Consider the following 14,788-nt stretch of genomic DNA (forward strand, 5'->3'; position numbering starts at 1 on the left):
CATGGGGAGGACAGGGAATGTGTCCTGCAGCTTCCTCCAGGTGTGCAGGTTTCAAAGACATTCTGAAGTAACAGCCAAACTCTCAACCAAGAAAATGAGCTAGAGAGTGCAGAAAACTACCTACTCCTGGGGGAACTAGGAGGGAAATATGAGAGTGAGGCTGAAAACAATGAAAAGCAGAAATTACATTTACGGGTATGAGGGAACTGCATGGACACAGTTAAGCAGAAAGCCCTAGACAGTGGTTAGATGGTCCATAAAAAAAGGCTAGCAGGATTTTCCCTAGGGAAACATGAACCAAACCACTAACAATAAGTGAATGGAAAGCTCTCTGCTTGCAGAAGACCTCCCTGTTAAGCATCCTCCTTTCTGGACTGGAAAATGTCCTTGCCAGGACAAGGGGAACCTCAGATCTTGTCAGCTCACAGTGGCAGATTTTTAGTTTGCCAGAAAAGGTGAATAATGCTTTCTGCTAATACAGCACAGAAAACTGGATGGGAAAGCTGTACACTGCAGAGATAGAAGAGCCCTACAAAAAAGGCCCTGTATGTATGCCATTTGCTTTTTTCCTACTACGATATTCTTATGGTCAGGGTACCTTGTGCACTAGATTACTAGGTAGTAAGTTACTACCACCAAATCACACAAGTCACTGTATAACCACTGGACAGTAAACCCTAACGTGAGCACCGTTTAAATCAATGCCCTATAAACTTTGGTATTACGCAGACCTTGAAGCACTCAGGCCTCCAAGGAAGCTGTAAAATATACTTCTGGGGGTTTATAATAGTGCGGACTCTCTCTTCTACATGCAGACATGGAATCAAATTACGTAGTCACAAAAGGTGTTTGTAGACAGCTCCGTAATTATTTCTGACAGCTTCAGAAACAGAGAAGGGCAACGGTACCGCTGCATCTGTGATGGACGTTCGAAATCACCATCTTCGTGTACAACCTTCGATGCTGTAAATGGATCCTGAAAAATCCAGCTGAGCATTACAGTAATTGTAATTCTATTGGTTTCTATAGAAATAGGATTATCCTAACAGCCAATAAATCAATTTCCTCCTGGAATACTAATGCAATGAGAAGGGGCACAGTTTCACCCTTATTTATAGAGCAAACAGCTTTTACACAATTTGCAATATCCATCAGAGTTTTATAGAGTTCATGAGATTTTTTTTTTTTTTCCAAACATGCTGCTGCGTAAAACCATCTCCGACAATAAATTGTGGGGGAAAACGATGGGGAAAACCCATAAAGTAATGCAAAATATTTACCACCAGATGGCACGCTGGTACAGGTGCCGCCGTTCTGGCAGGGATGCCTCTCGCAGGCGTCGGGGTAGAGGACACAGCCAAGCTTTAATTCGGTCAGGCCAACCACTTCTGCAAAGCTGCTGCGTTTGTTTTGGAGCGGCAGCTCGTTGTTATTTAGGACGACTGAATCCAGGCAGCCCTGAAAGCCGCTCAAGACCTGCGTCGTTCTCTTGTCGGTCAGGCTGCGGACGTTATCCACTTGGACCTGGGCTCCGAAATAGACGGAGCTATCCGTGCTGAGAGTCTGGAAGTAGAGGGGGGCTTTGCGGCGCTCCACGTAGCTGTCGTCCAGGGACAAGCTTGTGAAATTGCGATTCAGCTCCAGGAAGACAGAATGCCAGCTTCCGTCGTTGACGGCCCTGCCAGAAATCCCCAGGATTCCCGGGCCACTCCCGCAGTCCAACTGGAACCAGAGTTTGCCATCCACAATCTGCAGGAGGACAACAGAAATCAAAGCGCTTCAGACACTCAGATGTCTCGTAATACGCTCTCAGAGAGAATCTGCAAAAACAGAGGATTTCCAGTCTCTGTACAGTGCTAAAAATGTCTCCTACATGACGCTGAAATAGCAAGAAGCTGTGCCTTTATCATCAGCAATAAACACACAGTAGTAAGTATTGCTACTTGGTATTCACCAAAAGCCTTAGGCAAACTGAAAATATGAAGAAAATATAGAAATCTAGCTGCATAACACATGGGATGACTGGGAGCCCAGGGTGTCTCACTGAACAGGGCATGGACCACAGGACTCCTGTTCTGCTGCTGCGCTGCTGCTATGCCGTTGTGCTTCTCTGAGCAAGTCCTGCTGTCCACCTGCTGTCCACCTGTGTGCTGCGATTGTGCTGCCGGTGGTTGATGCTACCAGACAGTGCCTCAGGGCAAGCAGCCACCTCTGACGGAGAGAGATAAAGTCAATGATCACTGCTGTCAGTTGTGGATGTTATGTGCTCTGGTCACACATACATCCTGTGACTCTGTAACCTTTTGGAGCATCTCAGCAAGGCGTGCGTTTGTGCCTAAGTTCAGCACCTCGAAGGGTAACAGTGATACAGATAGGGGAAGGGGATACCATTAGGAACACTGAGGTTAAGCCAAGGGCTGGTGCAGCACTGCCTGAGGGTGGCAAGGCTAACAGGAGCATTTATGATGCTCCAGGGAGCACTGAGGGTTCAGGAGCACATCCAAAATGCTTGTATACCAACACACACAGTATGAGGAATGAATGGGACGAACTGGAAGCTTTGGTCCTTTCCCAGAGCTATGATACCATTGCTGTCAGTGGGACTTGGTGGGATGAGTCCCACAACTGGAGTGCTGTTCAGGAGGGACAGGCAGGGCAGGCAAGGTGGAGGTGTCACGTTGTCCAAAAAGGAGAGATGTGACCGTACAGCCCTTGTCTTGGGGATGATGTAGCAGAGAGCCCCTGGGTGAGGGTTACGGGGACAGACAGCAAAGCAGATTTCGTCCTGTATATCTACTACTGACCGCCCACCCAGCATGATGGCACAGATGAGCCATCCTATAGGCAATTAGGGGAAATCTCTGGATCAGTTGCCCTCATCCTTATGGAAGATTCTTACTTCAAAGCCATACGCTGGAAATATCATACTGCTGTGACCAGCAAGCCTGGGAAATGCCTAAAGCATGTTGGAGATAACTTCCTGACACAAGCACTTAGTGAGCCAACGAGGAAAGGTGCCCTCCTGGACCTACTGGTCGGGATAGAGAAGGCTGGCTGATGTCCCATGCCTGTCAGTGTTCAAGAGACATTTGTATAATGCCCTCAACTTATCTTTTGTTTTGCCCTGAAGTGGTCAGATACTTGGACTTGATGACCTGCACAGGTCCCTTCCAACTGAGCTATTCTAGTTCCAGTTCTAATTCTAAATTTCTGGTTGGCCAGAAGTCAGTTATTTTCCAGGGAGGCTATACTATCTGCTCTGCATATACATCACATAAGATGGCTTCCAATATTCCTCCTTTCCTCGTGTTTATGCTGGCTTCATGGCTTTAGAGAAACTGATGCGATTTGTTACGACTGACACACTGGAACAGGTTGCCTCGAGAAGTTGTGGATGCCCCATCCTTGCAAGCGTTTCAGGTCAGGTTGGACAGGGCTTTGAGTGACCTGGTCTAGTGAAAGATCTCTGCCCGCCTATGGCAGGGGTTTGGAGTAGATCTTTAAGGGTCCATTCTAACCCAAACTGTTCTATTATTGTATGATTCTATTTTATGAGTCTATGATTTCTCACTTACGCCCCTCATCCAGGAGGGTGGCTATAAAGGGAATGTGGCTAATGAGTGCTAGGCAATGGGCAAGCTGGAGTGCTGGAGGGGAATGGGACGTAGATGTGCTTCCCATTTAATCTGCCCATGCATTAATTGTAAAATAATACAGCCCTTCCCCCCCCCCCCCCCCCCCCCCGATAGGGAGGGTCTAAAAGTAAAATTCATCAAGAACTGTCTTATGACATATTAATTGGATTCAAGCTATCTGAAAATTCTTGCAATTATTTTACCTTTATGCCATAATCTAAGATGTATTTATTCCTGCAAACCCCATCTCAAGACAGATCTGTCCCACTATTTATCCCCCTGAAAAGTCCAGGTGCTGTGTTCTTTCGCAGCCTTTCCTGCAGCACAAACCGTGCTGTGCACCACTTTACCTGTAACACAATGCTATTGCTCTCCTCTAGCAAAGTGGAGGTGCCACAGCTGTCAATGGCTCATAGGCCAAACCACTTGAGACCATACATTTTACTCTAGGCAAAGAAATACTCCTCAGATTACAGTCTGAGTACTGTTTGCCACTTGCCAGTGCTCCAGCCTGATGTCTTCACTAAACTTGAGTCTATATCAGACATTAAAGCAAAAGTTCCCCCTCGATAATCATATCATTGTTATTGTCAGCACTTTACGGCCCTCGGAGGTTCACAAAACTACTCGGAGAAAAAACCTTTGGGTAAAATGTTGACTTCTGATGATCTCTGGACTTCGTGTCTCTGCTTTCCAGATCTCAGTCTCATGACCAGTTGAATTTGAACCAGGGTGTTCCTCAAGCCAAGCTACATGGTCCAGGTGGGGTGCCACCACTGCTCCACTGGTCTGCAATTGCTTGGACAGGGCAGATGCAGACACTAAGCACACAGTGAGCTCCACACAAATGTCCACTACCTAAAATATTCTGCATAGTTTGAGGGGTGAATAGCATGTTGAAGGAGCCAGAAGAACGAGAATTAGGCCCTGCTATGGGCAACTGGTTATATTGAAGTCCTTGACCTGTAGCATGTAATGAAACTGAGAAGAAATGAGGTCTGTGATTGTAACACGTTTGAGGGATGGATGTTGCTTGGTACTCCTACAGCTCAATCAAAAAAAGGCTAACGGATGCACAGAAAAGTAAGTCTGGACCATTTTTCATTAAAAAGTCTTTTCTCAAAGGACTCAAAACTCGGCTATAAACTATTTCTGCAGATTGAAATTAGGCCTATTAATGCATCTGCTCAGGAGGAATCTCGGTAAACAAGATGCCCTGAGATTATTTCCTCCAGAGTTGGAGCAATAGCTTTATTTTGCTCTGTGCAACAAAATAGTCCACAAACCTTGAAGGTGCTGCTCAGAAAGCATGGTCTGTCTCAACAGGAATACAAATCGCGCGGAAAAATACATGCCAACATATTACACTTTGAAAAATGGCCATCATTGGATAGCAGTTAACTTTCTTCTTATTCTAAAGAATTTTTTCCTATGGAAACTGTACTACTGATTGTATATGCATACATATACCTCCCCTAAGACTACTTATACCCTGAAGGACCTACTGCCTGCATATCTATTGCCCTTATTCACAGAACATGCTTTTCCAATTATCTTTATAAATACAACACCACGTATGAGCACCTGGGATAAATATTGCAGCATTTATTTATGGGAAACGATGAAGTATAAGATTCACCATCAAAATATGTTTTATACATCTTTCTCATCCATTTTTATTTCTTTTTGCCAGCAGATGATCTGACATACACGATAAATGTATATTATCTGAAATGCTGTGCTTCCTTCCTTTTATTAAAAAGGCACTAGCGACCCCCACCTTAGGCTAGAGTAAAAGATGGGAAGGATGGTCCAACTTGCAGTACTAGCCTAAGGTATGATAGATATGCATGGGAATCCACACTCTGCTACACTCTTCCTCTGGGATCTCAAGCAAGTCATCAGTTTCAGGTCTCCATCGGTAAAACAAGGGTAACATCATTTCCCTACCTCACACCGGTGCTTTATGGATAAATACATTAAAGACTCTGACATGCGCAGAATCCCCTAGCACTGGGACCATAAAAATACTTTCATTAAATGGATGGTCACAGGCCTTGCTGTAGTGGGGCAGGGAGGAATTATTTGTCCCCTGCTGGCCCCGAGCCTCTAACAGGATTGAGGAACACCAGAGGGCTCCTGTCCTGCATACTTAGCAGCTAGGCTGGCAGGGCAGGGAGGAGAAGGGTCTACTGCAAAAGAGCAGAAAGACATCTCCTCCCCTAAGCACTGAGAATTCAGCTGCAGAACTTCGATTCAGCAGTTAATTCCTGTGATTCCTCATAACTGATGTAACGTCAGGGGCACTGTTTCATCCTCAAAGGGGAATCTTAGCTTACAGCCTTGACTTTGATACCACGAACAGCTGAACTTTAAGTAAACTTCTGACTAAATGAGGTACATGCAAACAAATAGTATGGAAATCCAATAAAAGACCGATGTTTGTGCCAGGGCTCAGCGGTTATCCAGACAATAACCTCAGAGGGATGACTAGTCTGACTGACAATTCATAGCACCAGACTCAGCTCAGGACTGAACGTGTGACACTTTGCTTTTTTTCTCCAGCTATGTAAAAAACACAGCAGAAAGCTTGAGTTATTCCGTCTTACAGCAGAGAGCTGCAAACCCTGCAATGCCTTGGTAATGCAGAGACCCTCTGCACCCAGATGAAAGTTGGGAGATGCTGCTTCAACCACAGGGGCAGGCAATTCCCACCAAGCTTCCAGCTGCCCACCTCTCAAAGCTTTCTGGGCTCAGTTACACTGCCTCTCATTGCACTCATTAGGACAGTGAGGTAAATGCACACTTAAACATGTATGCTTTTATAGACACAAAGTTCCTCACATACAAAGTGGGCAGAGAAGTACAAAGAACGGAGACGGCTCCAAAAGGTGATGCAATCTGTTACATTTCAATGGTTTCATTCAATGAGCAAAATGGAGCCAAGCACATACTGTAAATTATATTAGAATATTAGCCTGGCTAAGATGTTTGGCTAACATTCATATTTGTGTATCAACATAGGTAATAAAATGATCAAATGGTTCTTCTGAGACCACCTTAGGCTCACACAGTCCATCTGCAGTCACACACCATGGATACAGCATGCTGCCTACTAATCTATCAGGGGAAATATTTCGTTAGCTGAATTACATTTCGGGTTCGTTTGTGTAAAACGGTATATTTAATTAAAATATTACTTGTTTCAACTCCAGCCATAGCTGGGATCATATCCAAGCTTCAGTCTTATCCAGCAGAAGCCATGCAGCAGTAATGCATTAAAATGTATAATACACACTTAACTAAACCATGAAAAGTTTCACATTAACTGCCTGGACAGGAGACCATATGCTTGCCTTTTACCATTTAACAGCTATATTTCTGGAATGAGGAGAAACTCTTCCTTTACCTATTTTTAATCCTTTGTGTTCTAGAAATCAAATCAAATCTCCACTATATTCCTTTAAAAACATGAAATAAACTGTGGAATTTTCTTCTGGAATGGCCTCATTACGCTTTAAATTGTTAACTTTTATTTTTCCCAGATAGATGCTATATAGGAAAAAGGAAATGGTGATACTGTTTTCAGCATATGAAATCCTCCAAAGGAAAAAAAAGGCCATCGACCTGCATCTCATTTTGCTCCAATTGTCTTAAAAGCAGGAGCGCGCAATGAAAAAATGGCCAACCTCTCAAAATCGATGGATGAGCTGCTTTATTTGAAACAGCTGAATAAATAACACCCTTATTATATTGTATCAACACAGTGTAGCTGGTAGGCTTTCAGCAAAGTAGTAGACGGGCAGTTTGCTCCACGGAATTGATTATTCATCCAAGGACACCGTGCTATGATTATGAAATATTTCCATCACTAAAGTTATCATAAATGTATGCGTTCGCAAAATTAAGCTGGTCATTTAAACAGTGAAAACCATACTGCAGCATTAATTTTTAAATAGACTGCTATGGGGGAGACTTGCTTGAGAAAAATCAATGCCACTATACGCCCCAACGGTGATGTTGTGTTCTGCTTGTTCTCCCATGGGTTTGTACTATGTGGTGGGTCTAAACTTCCTCCAACTCTGCCTTCGTTTGGGGTTTAGTGTTGGTGCTGGGCCTTCTGGTGCTAAACCAGCAACATACTTAAGTACATGCTTAAAATTAAGTTACGTGAGCAGTTCCAATTGCCTTCAAATACAGGAAGTTAAGCAAGTGATTAAGTGCTTTGCTGGAGTGGTGCCAGGGTGCTCAAAAGAGCACAGGATCCCATCCTTTATCCTCTATTTGGAAAGCTTCTCCTCATGTTTAATTTAATTGAAAGCAATGCTCAAATGATAACAACTTCACATTTATAGACCTCTAATTAATCTACTCAATGGCCTCGTTTCTGAGAGCCTCCCTATCTCACAACATACGTACTTGGTTAAAAGAAAAAAAAAAAAAAAAAGAAAGCTTAACCTCTGGATTACAAATGAAAACATATAAGCTTGGAAAGTCTAAGGGTAACTTACCTGAAGATATGGGAGTAAGGGGTCCCCAAAGTGCAGTTCATGAGTCAGTTGATATCCTTGAAGAGTCCTGCTATGGCTACATCCCTTGAGCAGAATGCCACTTGTCTACCATAAAGCACCTTTGTGAGACCTTAGTCTGATGCTCCTCTGCTAAACGAGCTTCACGAACAAAATTAGGAATTCCTGACCTTTTAAGTAATACCACATCTCCAAAACCACACCAAATGTAATGCTTTTCTTTTCTTTAAACCTTGTGCTTAGAGAATCCAAGGGACAGATCTGGGAAAAGGACTTACTTCAACAGTAAATTCTGCCCTACCTAAAAGATGAAAAGCAAGGTGTTAGACTCTAGGAGGGGAATTCCCTGTGTCATTCCCTGCCTGATCCATTGGAGATAGTGGCACCCTTGCATCTTAGCACTGTGTACATGACCCTGGACCTCGCCCATCAGACACGTGAGGGGTCCAAAGATCTGTATTAAGTGTCATGAGATGGATTCAGATCTGGAAACCCTTCCTTGCAGCTAGGAAGAAAAAAAAAAAAAAAAAAAAAAAGCATGACCCTGCGATTGGCCTCTGAGACATGAGCAGAACACCCACTGCTCTTGTCACTGCTCCTTCAATTATTATTTTTTCTTCTCAGTACCTTTCAAAGCAAAATGATTAAGTGATTGTTGGAAACCATGGCCAAAACCACTAAATTCCTAACCCAGAACTAAGAACCCAACCCAGACCACTGCCACGAGGGGCTCTCTTACTTATTCTTACGTAACATCATGAATTTTTCACTTTTGGCTGCAAAATTGTACAGCTTCATCCGGAGGTTTCCATTCAATTACCTACAACCCAAAGATTATCGAACTTCTCCAGAAGGAGAGCAGCCTGAGCTCAGTCCATTAGCATCAACACATCTCCCATTTTGCAGCAGAAGCACTAGCCAAATTGTAGGGACAGAGGTAGCAGGCGAATGAAGGAGCAATGGCAGGATTTAATCACTGCAGCTAGGTCTATTCCCAGAATACTGTCAAATGAGCTTCATGGCATGTCTGGTTCCTGAGTAGGCTTAAGCGGCTGGCTTAACTGGAGCAACTGTGATTCTGGGCATGCTTTCTCCTAAAGCCTGGGTGGGATACCTGGGGCTCAGGGGTTACTTCCCTGACCAAAGCCCTGCTGAACTGCAGTACAGATTGGATTTCCCTGTGAAAATACCTTTTCCTATCACCAAAGCAAGGGTTAGTGCTTTTTACTTCCAACCATGCCTTCCGTAAAACTAGGAATAATAACAATAACAAAAATTGTAATAATCTACTCACTTAAAATAATTATGTGGAAAAGTAGATGGTATACTTGCACTGCAGATTCCACTCTTTTGTAATATTTGAAATGAAATGTTATCACAGGCATGATTTAAAACACCATCGTCCTGACCTGTTGGACTCCCTAATCACTACAGTTTTATACACTAAACTCTAAAAAAATAAATTCTCCTATAAACATTCTAACACCATTTCAGTCTGCTTCTGTATCATCTACTACCGTTTTCAAGTGGCACCTTTCGCCAGGGCCATTTGTTTTTTTTCTAAGCATTTTTCAAAACTAAATTGCAACATTCCTTACTGATATATACTAAGAGCAACCACACTGAAGGCTTCAAAAAAGATCTTCAACCTTTCAGCTTTTTTTTTTTTATTAACAAAAAGTATATTAAAAGGTTCAAACAGTGCCTTTCTACATGTCTCAAAGCAGACCTTAATTGTCTCATACAAATCTCAGCACTGCTGGGAGTTCCCAGAGAATGAAAGACAATACTCCTGCTGATGAAGTATTTCAGTCCAACAGCTATAAAATCATTTGTTGCCCATTAATAATAACTCATCTAGCAATTTTAACCTTACCTAAGCATTCAGCCGAAAGTGATCTGAAGATTGTAAATACAGACACAAAAGGCTCTGTGCCATCTCTTCCACTGCTGAATTACAGGACATGGCTGAGTTACGAAAGTCAGCATTTTCGTTTTGTACTCTAGAGGCTCTAGCAGAGATACTACACACACAGGCTCTTGGATGAGCCCATCCTTCCCTTTCCATCCAGCAGATATTTGCCATTCAAAAAAAAACCAACTCAACAAAGAATGAAAATGCATGGAGAGCTTATTAATTAAATACTGATCAGCTATCAATCTCCAGCTACCTCATGCCTCTCTGACAAATAATTTTAATTCACAGAAGGTAAAAATCTACATATTCAGTAGGAGACATGTTCTAAGCAGTCAGTTTCTGGAATTAACTCGACAACAGAAATGGCATATTCTCTAACCACAGTCATGGACACAGGGGAAGAGCAGCTATTTCAGCATGCATTGTTTTGACTATATGGTCATATCAATGGCCAAATCTTACATCTTGTGCAGATTGGCTCCTGCATGCAGACACATATAATATTCTCATAATGAACAGCACCCAATAGAGCATTTTCCAAGTAAAGTACCACTAACAAGCTGCTTTTTTGATTGTTGTTGTTGCTGCCATTGTCGAAATTGCTGTTTTTTCCCTGTTAGCAACAAACAGATCAGACTTCATCTTCTAAATCTACAGCTGAAATGAGAGCAACATTCCCCAAATCAAGAGCCAACAGAAAACATATAATCAAGAAAAAGAACTGCAGAAAAGATAAGTTATTTTAATTACCTTCAGAATTATACAGGGATTCGCTCTGGTGTACATTATAATCCCATTGCTTTGCAGAGTTCGCAGACGTAGAGCCAACTTGAATTCCTCTTTCTTGCTATTTTCAGAAACACGGTATTTAATGTAACTATTCCCAGCAAAGCTAAGGGAAGTGTGGCCTGAAATAACCATTTTGAAAACACACATGTTCTTTTAGTGACACATGAAATAATTCCTTAACCGTCAAGCTAATTTATTACAGCAAATGAGAATTAGTTTAGGATGAAACTTGTAAATAAGACCCAACCTTGATGGGAATAAAAGCTTGCACCTACTACAAATATATATGGTAATTTTTCAGGAAATTATTTTTCAGTGGATGGGGGAAAGGTCTATTTCTCCACACTTATAAAAAAAAAGAGGGTTTTCTCCAAGTGTTCAGCATTTTTAAGGTTATCTACCCCTGGTCACACCTCTCTCTCCTCACTAGTGAAAGAGAGAGTTAAAGACAACCATGCTTGTACATCAGGGAGTTGAGTTACGGGTATAAAGTCAGGTGTGGGCAGATGGCAGCCAAACCTGTACAGTTAATTCCCTGCAACCACTGCCCAGGACCACTGTGAAAAAACTCAGTATCTGCTGCGCTTTTTTCAAGAAAACATCACGCAGCCTTGGACTGACTGAAGTAAATGGAAAGCTCCACTTCATGGGCTCCCTACCACTCTCTTTGTATCCAAGGGAACAACATAGCTGCAGAGAACTAACAAATGTCCTGGAAGTTTCTTTTTGGGATGCTGTAGTGTTTTCATTAGTAAAGACTGTAATTTTGGTGATCTAAATTGCAAGCAGGAGTTTATTATAGAGCTTTGCCCATGGCAGGAAAGCATCTAGCATAACAGTCTCTAGGAAAAGTCCTGTTTACTCAGCAGCCTGTTTTAATGATCTGGGATTCAACCCAGTCAGTAGGAATTTCCCAACAGAAACTTGATCATGGTCTTCATACAGCCCCGTAGCTATAAAGCCAATTGTTTTCCAGGGCTTATGAACAGATAGACCAGGTGCCAGTGCTGAGAAGTGTTAAACAGTAGATCTTCTGTTGACCTGAGTGGCACCTCTACCTACAAAATGAGAACAACAGCCCTTTTTTGTTCAAGTATATCCCCCTTTACCGCTGTGACGTGCACCTGAACATTCGCCAAGCTTTCCAGGTGGGCATTGGCAGATGAATGGTCTCCGGTTAGCTTCATACCCCACACACTGCATGTCCCCTGGACACGGCTTCTCCAGACAGGGATCGTTAGACCCTGGGCACAGTCCTCCTGCAATAAGTTAAAATACTGTCAAGGACACAGTGTAAAACATGATCTTTAGCAATACAGAACTAATAAAAGAAAGACAATTATTGATCTTGCTCTTCAGTACAAGCCAAGCACGGCTTAACAATAATAATAATAATAAAAAAATATTTCAGGAAGAGATGCCCTGCAGACAAGTACTTAGCAAAATACTGTTATGATTTTTCAAAGGATGCACTAAAACCTATGACAAAATAGTATGAAAATTGGCTATTTTTAGCAGTGACTGGATATACAGTGGTGTTGTGATGCTCAGGCCAGTCATTTATTCACAAAGCCTCTTGTACAGGGAATTTAGGGCTACCAGAAAACAAACAACTTCAAGTTACACAATCCTTTTGCCCAAGCATGCCCACGTGAAGCAAATTTAGAGAAGTAGAGTTCCCTGGGAGACAAAATAAAAAAACAATTCCCTGGCTATGGAATGACAGCTGAACTCTTCATCTTTGTACTGCACAGGGCACACTCGCAGGCTGAGCACAAGGCACAGGCAGATCTGCTCTGTCCTCATGTTCCTCCTGGCTTTTCCGAGACCTCACATCCTATTGCACACCTTGCCCATGCTGTCAAAAGCCTATCCTCCTTTCTTGTGGTTGTGACTACAGAACTTCTGTTGCACACGAAACTCCGTATGTCCAGGCCAAAAAACAAAACAAAACAAAACAACAAATAAACAAACAAACACACACACACACACAAAAACAGCAAAAGAGGATTACTTGCCTTGGACACTAAAAATGCAAAGAAATTTTGAAAATAAAAAATACAGTGACTGTATTTCCTGATATTGCCTAAGTGAGGAAAGAAACCATTTTAAATAGTTAGTTGCAATTCATGACTACAAATTGGGCAAAATATTCATGCTCTTCTATATTTTGGGGAGAGTGTAATTTGGATAGAATTAGTTTGAATGCTGCTGTCAGCTCTTTCCTTATATGTTTTTAGTAGTATGGAATATAATTTTGCTCAAGAAAAGGTGAATTCAAAACTACTACTAACTTCAAAATAGAAGTAATATGAAGAGACAGATGAATACTGTTTTTTAAATTCACTTAGAATACTATCATGTGACACAATTTCATTATGGTTCTTTGAAGCCTCCTAAATTTTTAACGTGTAACATGCTGAGTATCTCAGGGGCTTACTTTAAAGCCTGCCAATGTCAAACTTCTTGGATAGAACTTCTATCTAACTTTTTCAAAGTGTCTAAATATATGTTTCAATTGCTCTAATCTTAAAATTTTTGCAAGCACTACCGACAGTATGCAAAACACAATACAACTGTTCATGCTCAATTTATGAATTCTCAGGATTACATGAATTTCTCAACAGTTAGCCTTTTGCTGGTTGTAATAAAGAATTTAGTACATGCAGGGTCAGCTTCTACCTCTGGATGTCTGTGTGCAACTGCTATGAAGTTACACACTTTCAACTGCAGGAAAAGGCATTCCCGTCCTTGCTTCTATTGATTTACAGCCAGGGCTTGAACTGAGAGAGAGCCAGTTACTGGGAATGGACTGGCTTCTCTTTTTTTTTTTTTTTTTTGCCTATCAAATTCATTTACCTCAAGTAATAGGTACAGGTGATGATATTAATGATAAAAAGCCAGCACCTTCCTACCCATCACTTTCTGAATATTGGCAGTTCTTGGTTATTGTAGAACCTTAGTCATATTCAAATACTACTTTATTTTTTGAGCACATGTATTTTATTTACAATTTATAAAGGAATAAATCAACCTGTCATAGAATAAATCCCTAAAGCAATGAAAGAAAGAATCTTATTGCTCTCACACTTTAGTACAAGCCAAGCAGAGCTCATACCAAGCACAGCTGAAATTACCTGGTACTGTAAGTATTTTCTGGAAAAAGAAAAATTACCGCTGCAGGTTTCAAAGTGGACATGGGCTGACTACAAATATGGCAAGGACTGTAAATGTCTTGCTTGATGTACAGCACAGTCAATTTAATCTTTAACATCTTCCCCTCCTTTGTCAAACATTTGTTTGAGAGGTCTATGCAGTAAACGATTTACAGTACTGCCTGTAGCACTGTTAGAAAATGATGCATGGCAATCTTTATTAATCAGTTTAGTAAGTAACATTAACAGGAATAACAGCTGCAATATACAGTCACACTTTAAGTCTCATACTATCAAGAAACAAATGTTAGTTTCTGCATCGCAGAATTATATTCCATTCAAATATAAGTTCTACAGAATTTAACCAAGAATATGTTTATTGCTTATTTTTTAACCAGTTCTCTGGAATTCAATAACAAGTAACAATTACTTCTGAAATTATATTGGGTGGTTAAATATCTGTATGCTGGCTTGTATGTTCTACTTGGCTCCGTAGGCTAGTTTAATTTATTCTTATGTGACAAATACACAGAACTCTGCTGTGTGCATAGATTCTCTCTTCCCTGAACACACTTAAACCTCATGTGAAGCTGTAATTCAAACGAACTTCTTCATAGCTGACAGATAAGTCATTTGGACAAAGGCCCCACAGCTTGTTGGTGTGGAGAAGAAAGGGACACAGAGATTCTTGAATATGGCTCCACAAATTTTCACAACCCCTAACCTATGACTGCATCTTTGACATGAAGCAATAAAGCAATA

General features: G+C 41.6%; 1 protein-coding gene across 20 annotated transcripts in view; it reads right to left on the minus strand.

The window, feature by feature from the left end:
* FAT3 (FAT atypical cadherin 3) overlaps positions 1–14,788 on the minus strand; it is a 426,083-nt gene that overhangs the window by 25,511 nt on the left and 385,784 nt on the right. For all 20 annotated transcript variants that reach the window (XM_080567237.1, XM_080567235.1, XM_080567238.1 and 17 more), the window contains 3 exons: positions 11,996–12,130; positions 10,833–10,990; positions 1,281–1,749 (listed from right to left, as the gene is read on the minus strand). In XM_080567237.1, coding sequence (XP_080423363.1) covers positions 1,281–1,749; positions 10,833–10,990; positions 11,996–12,130 — 762 coding nt within the window. The remainder of the gene's footprint in view (positions 1–1,280; positions 1,750–10,832; positions 10,991–11,995; positions 12,131–14,788) is intronic.

Source organism: Anser brachyrhynchus (assembly GCF_964034855.1).
Source record: "Anser brachyrhynchus genome assembly, chromosome: 1".
NCBI lineage: Eukaryota > Metazoa > Chordata > Aves > Anseriformes > Anatidae > Anser > Anser brachyrhynchus.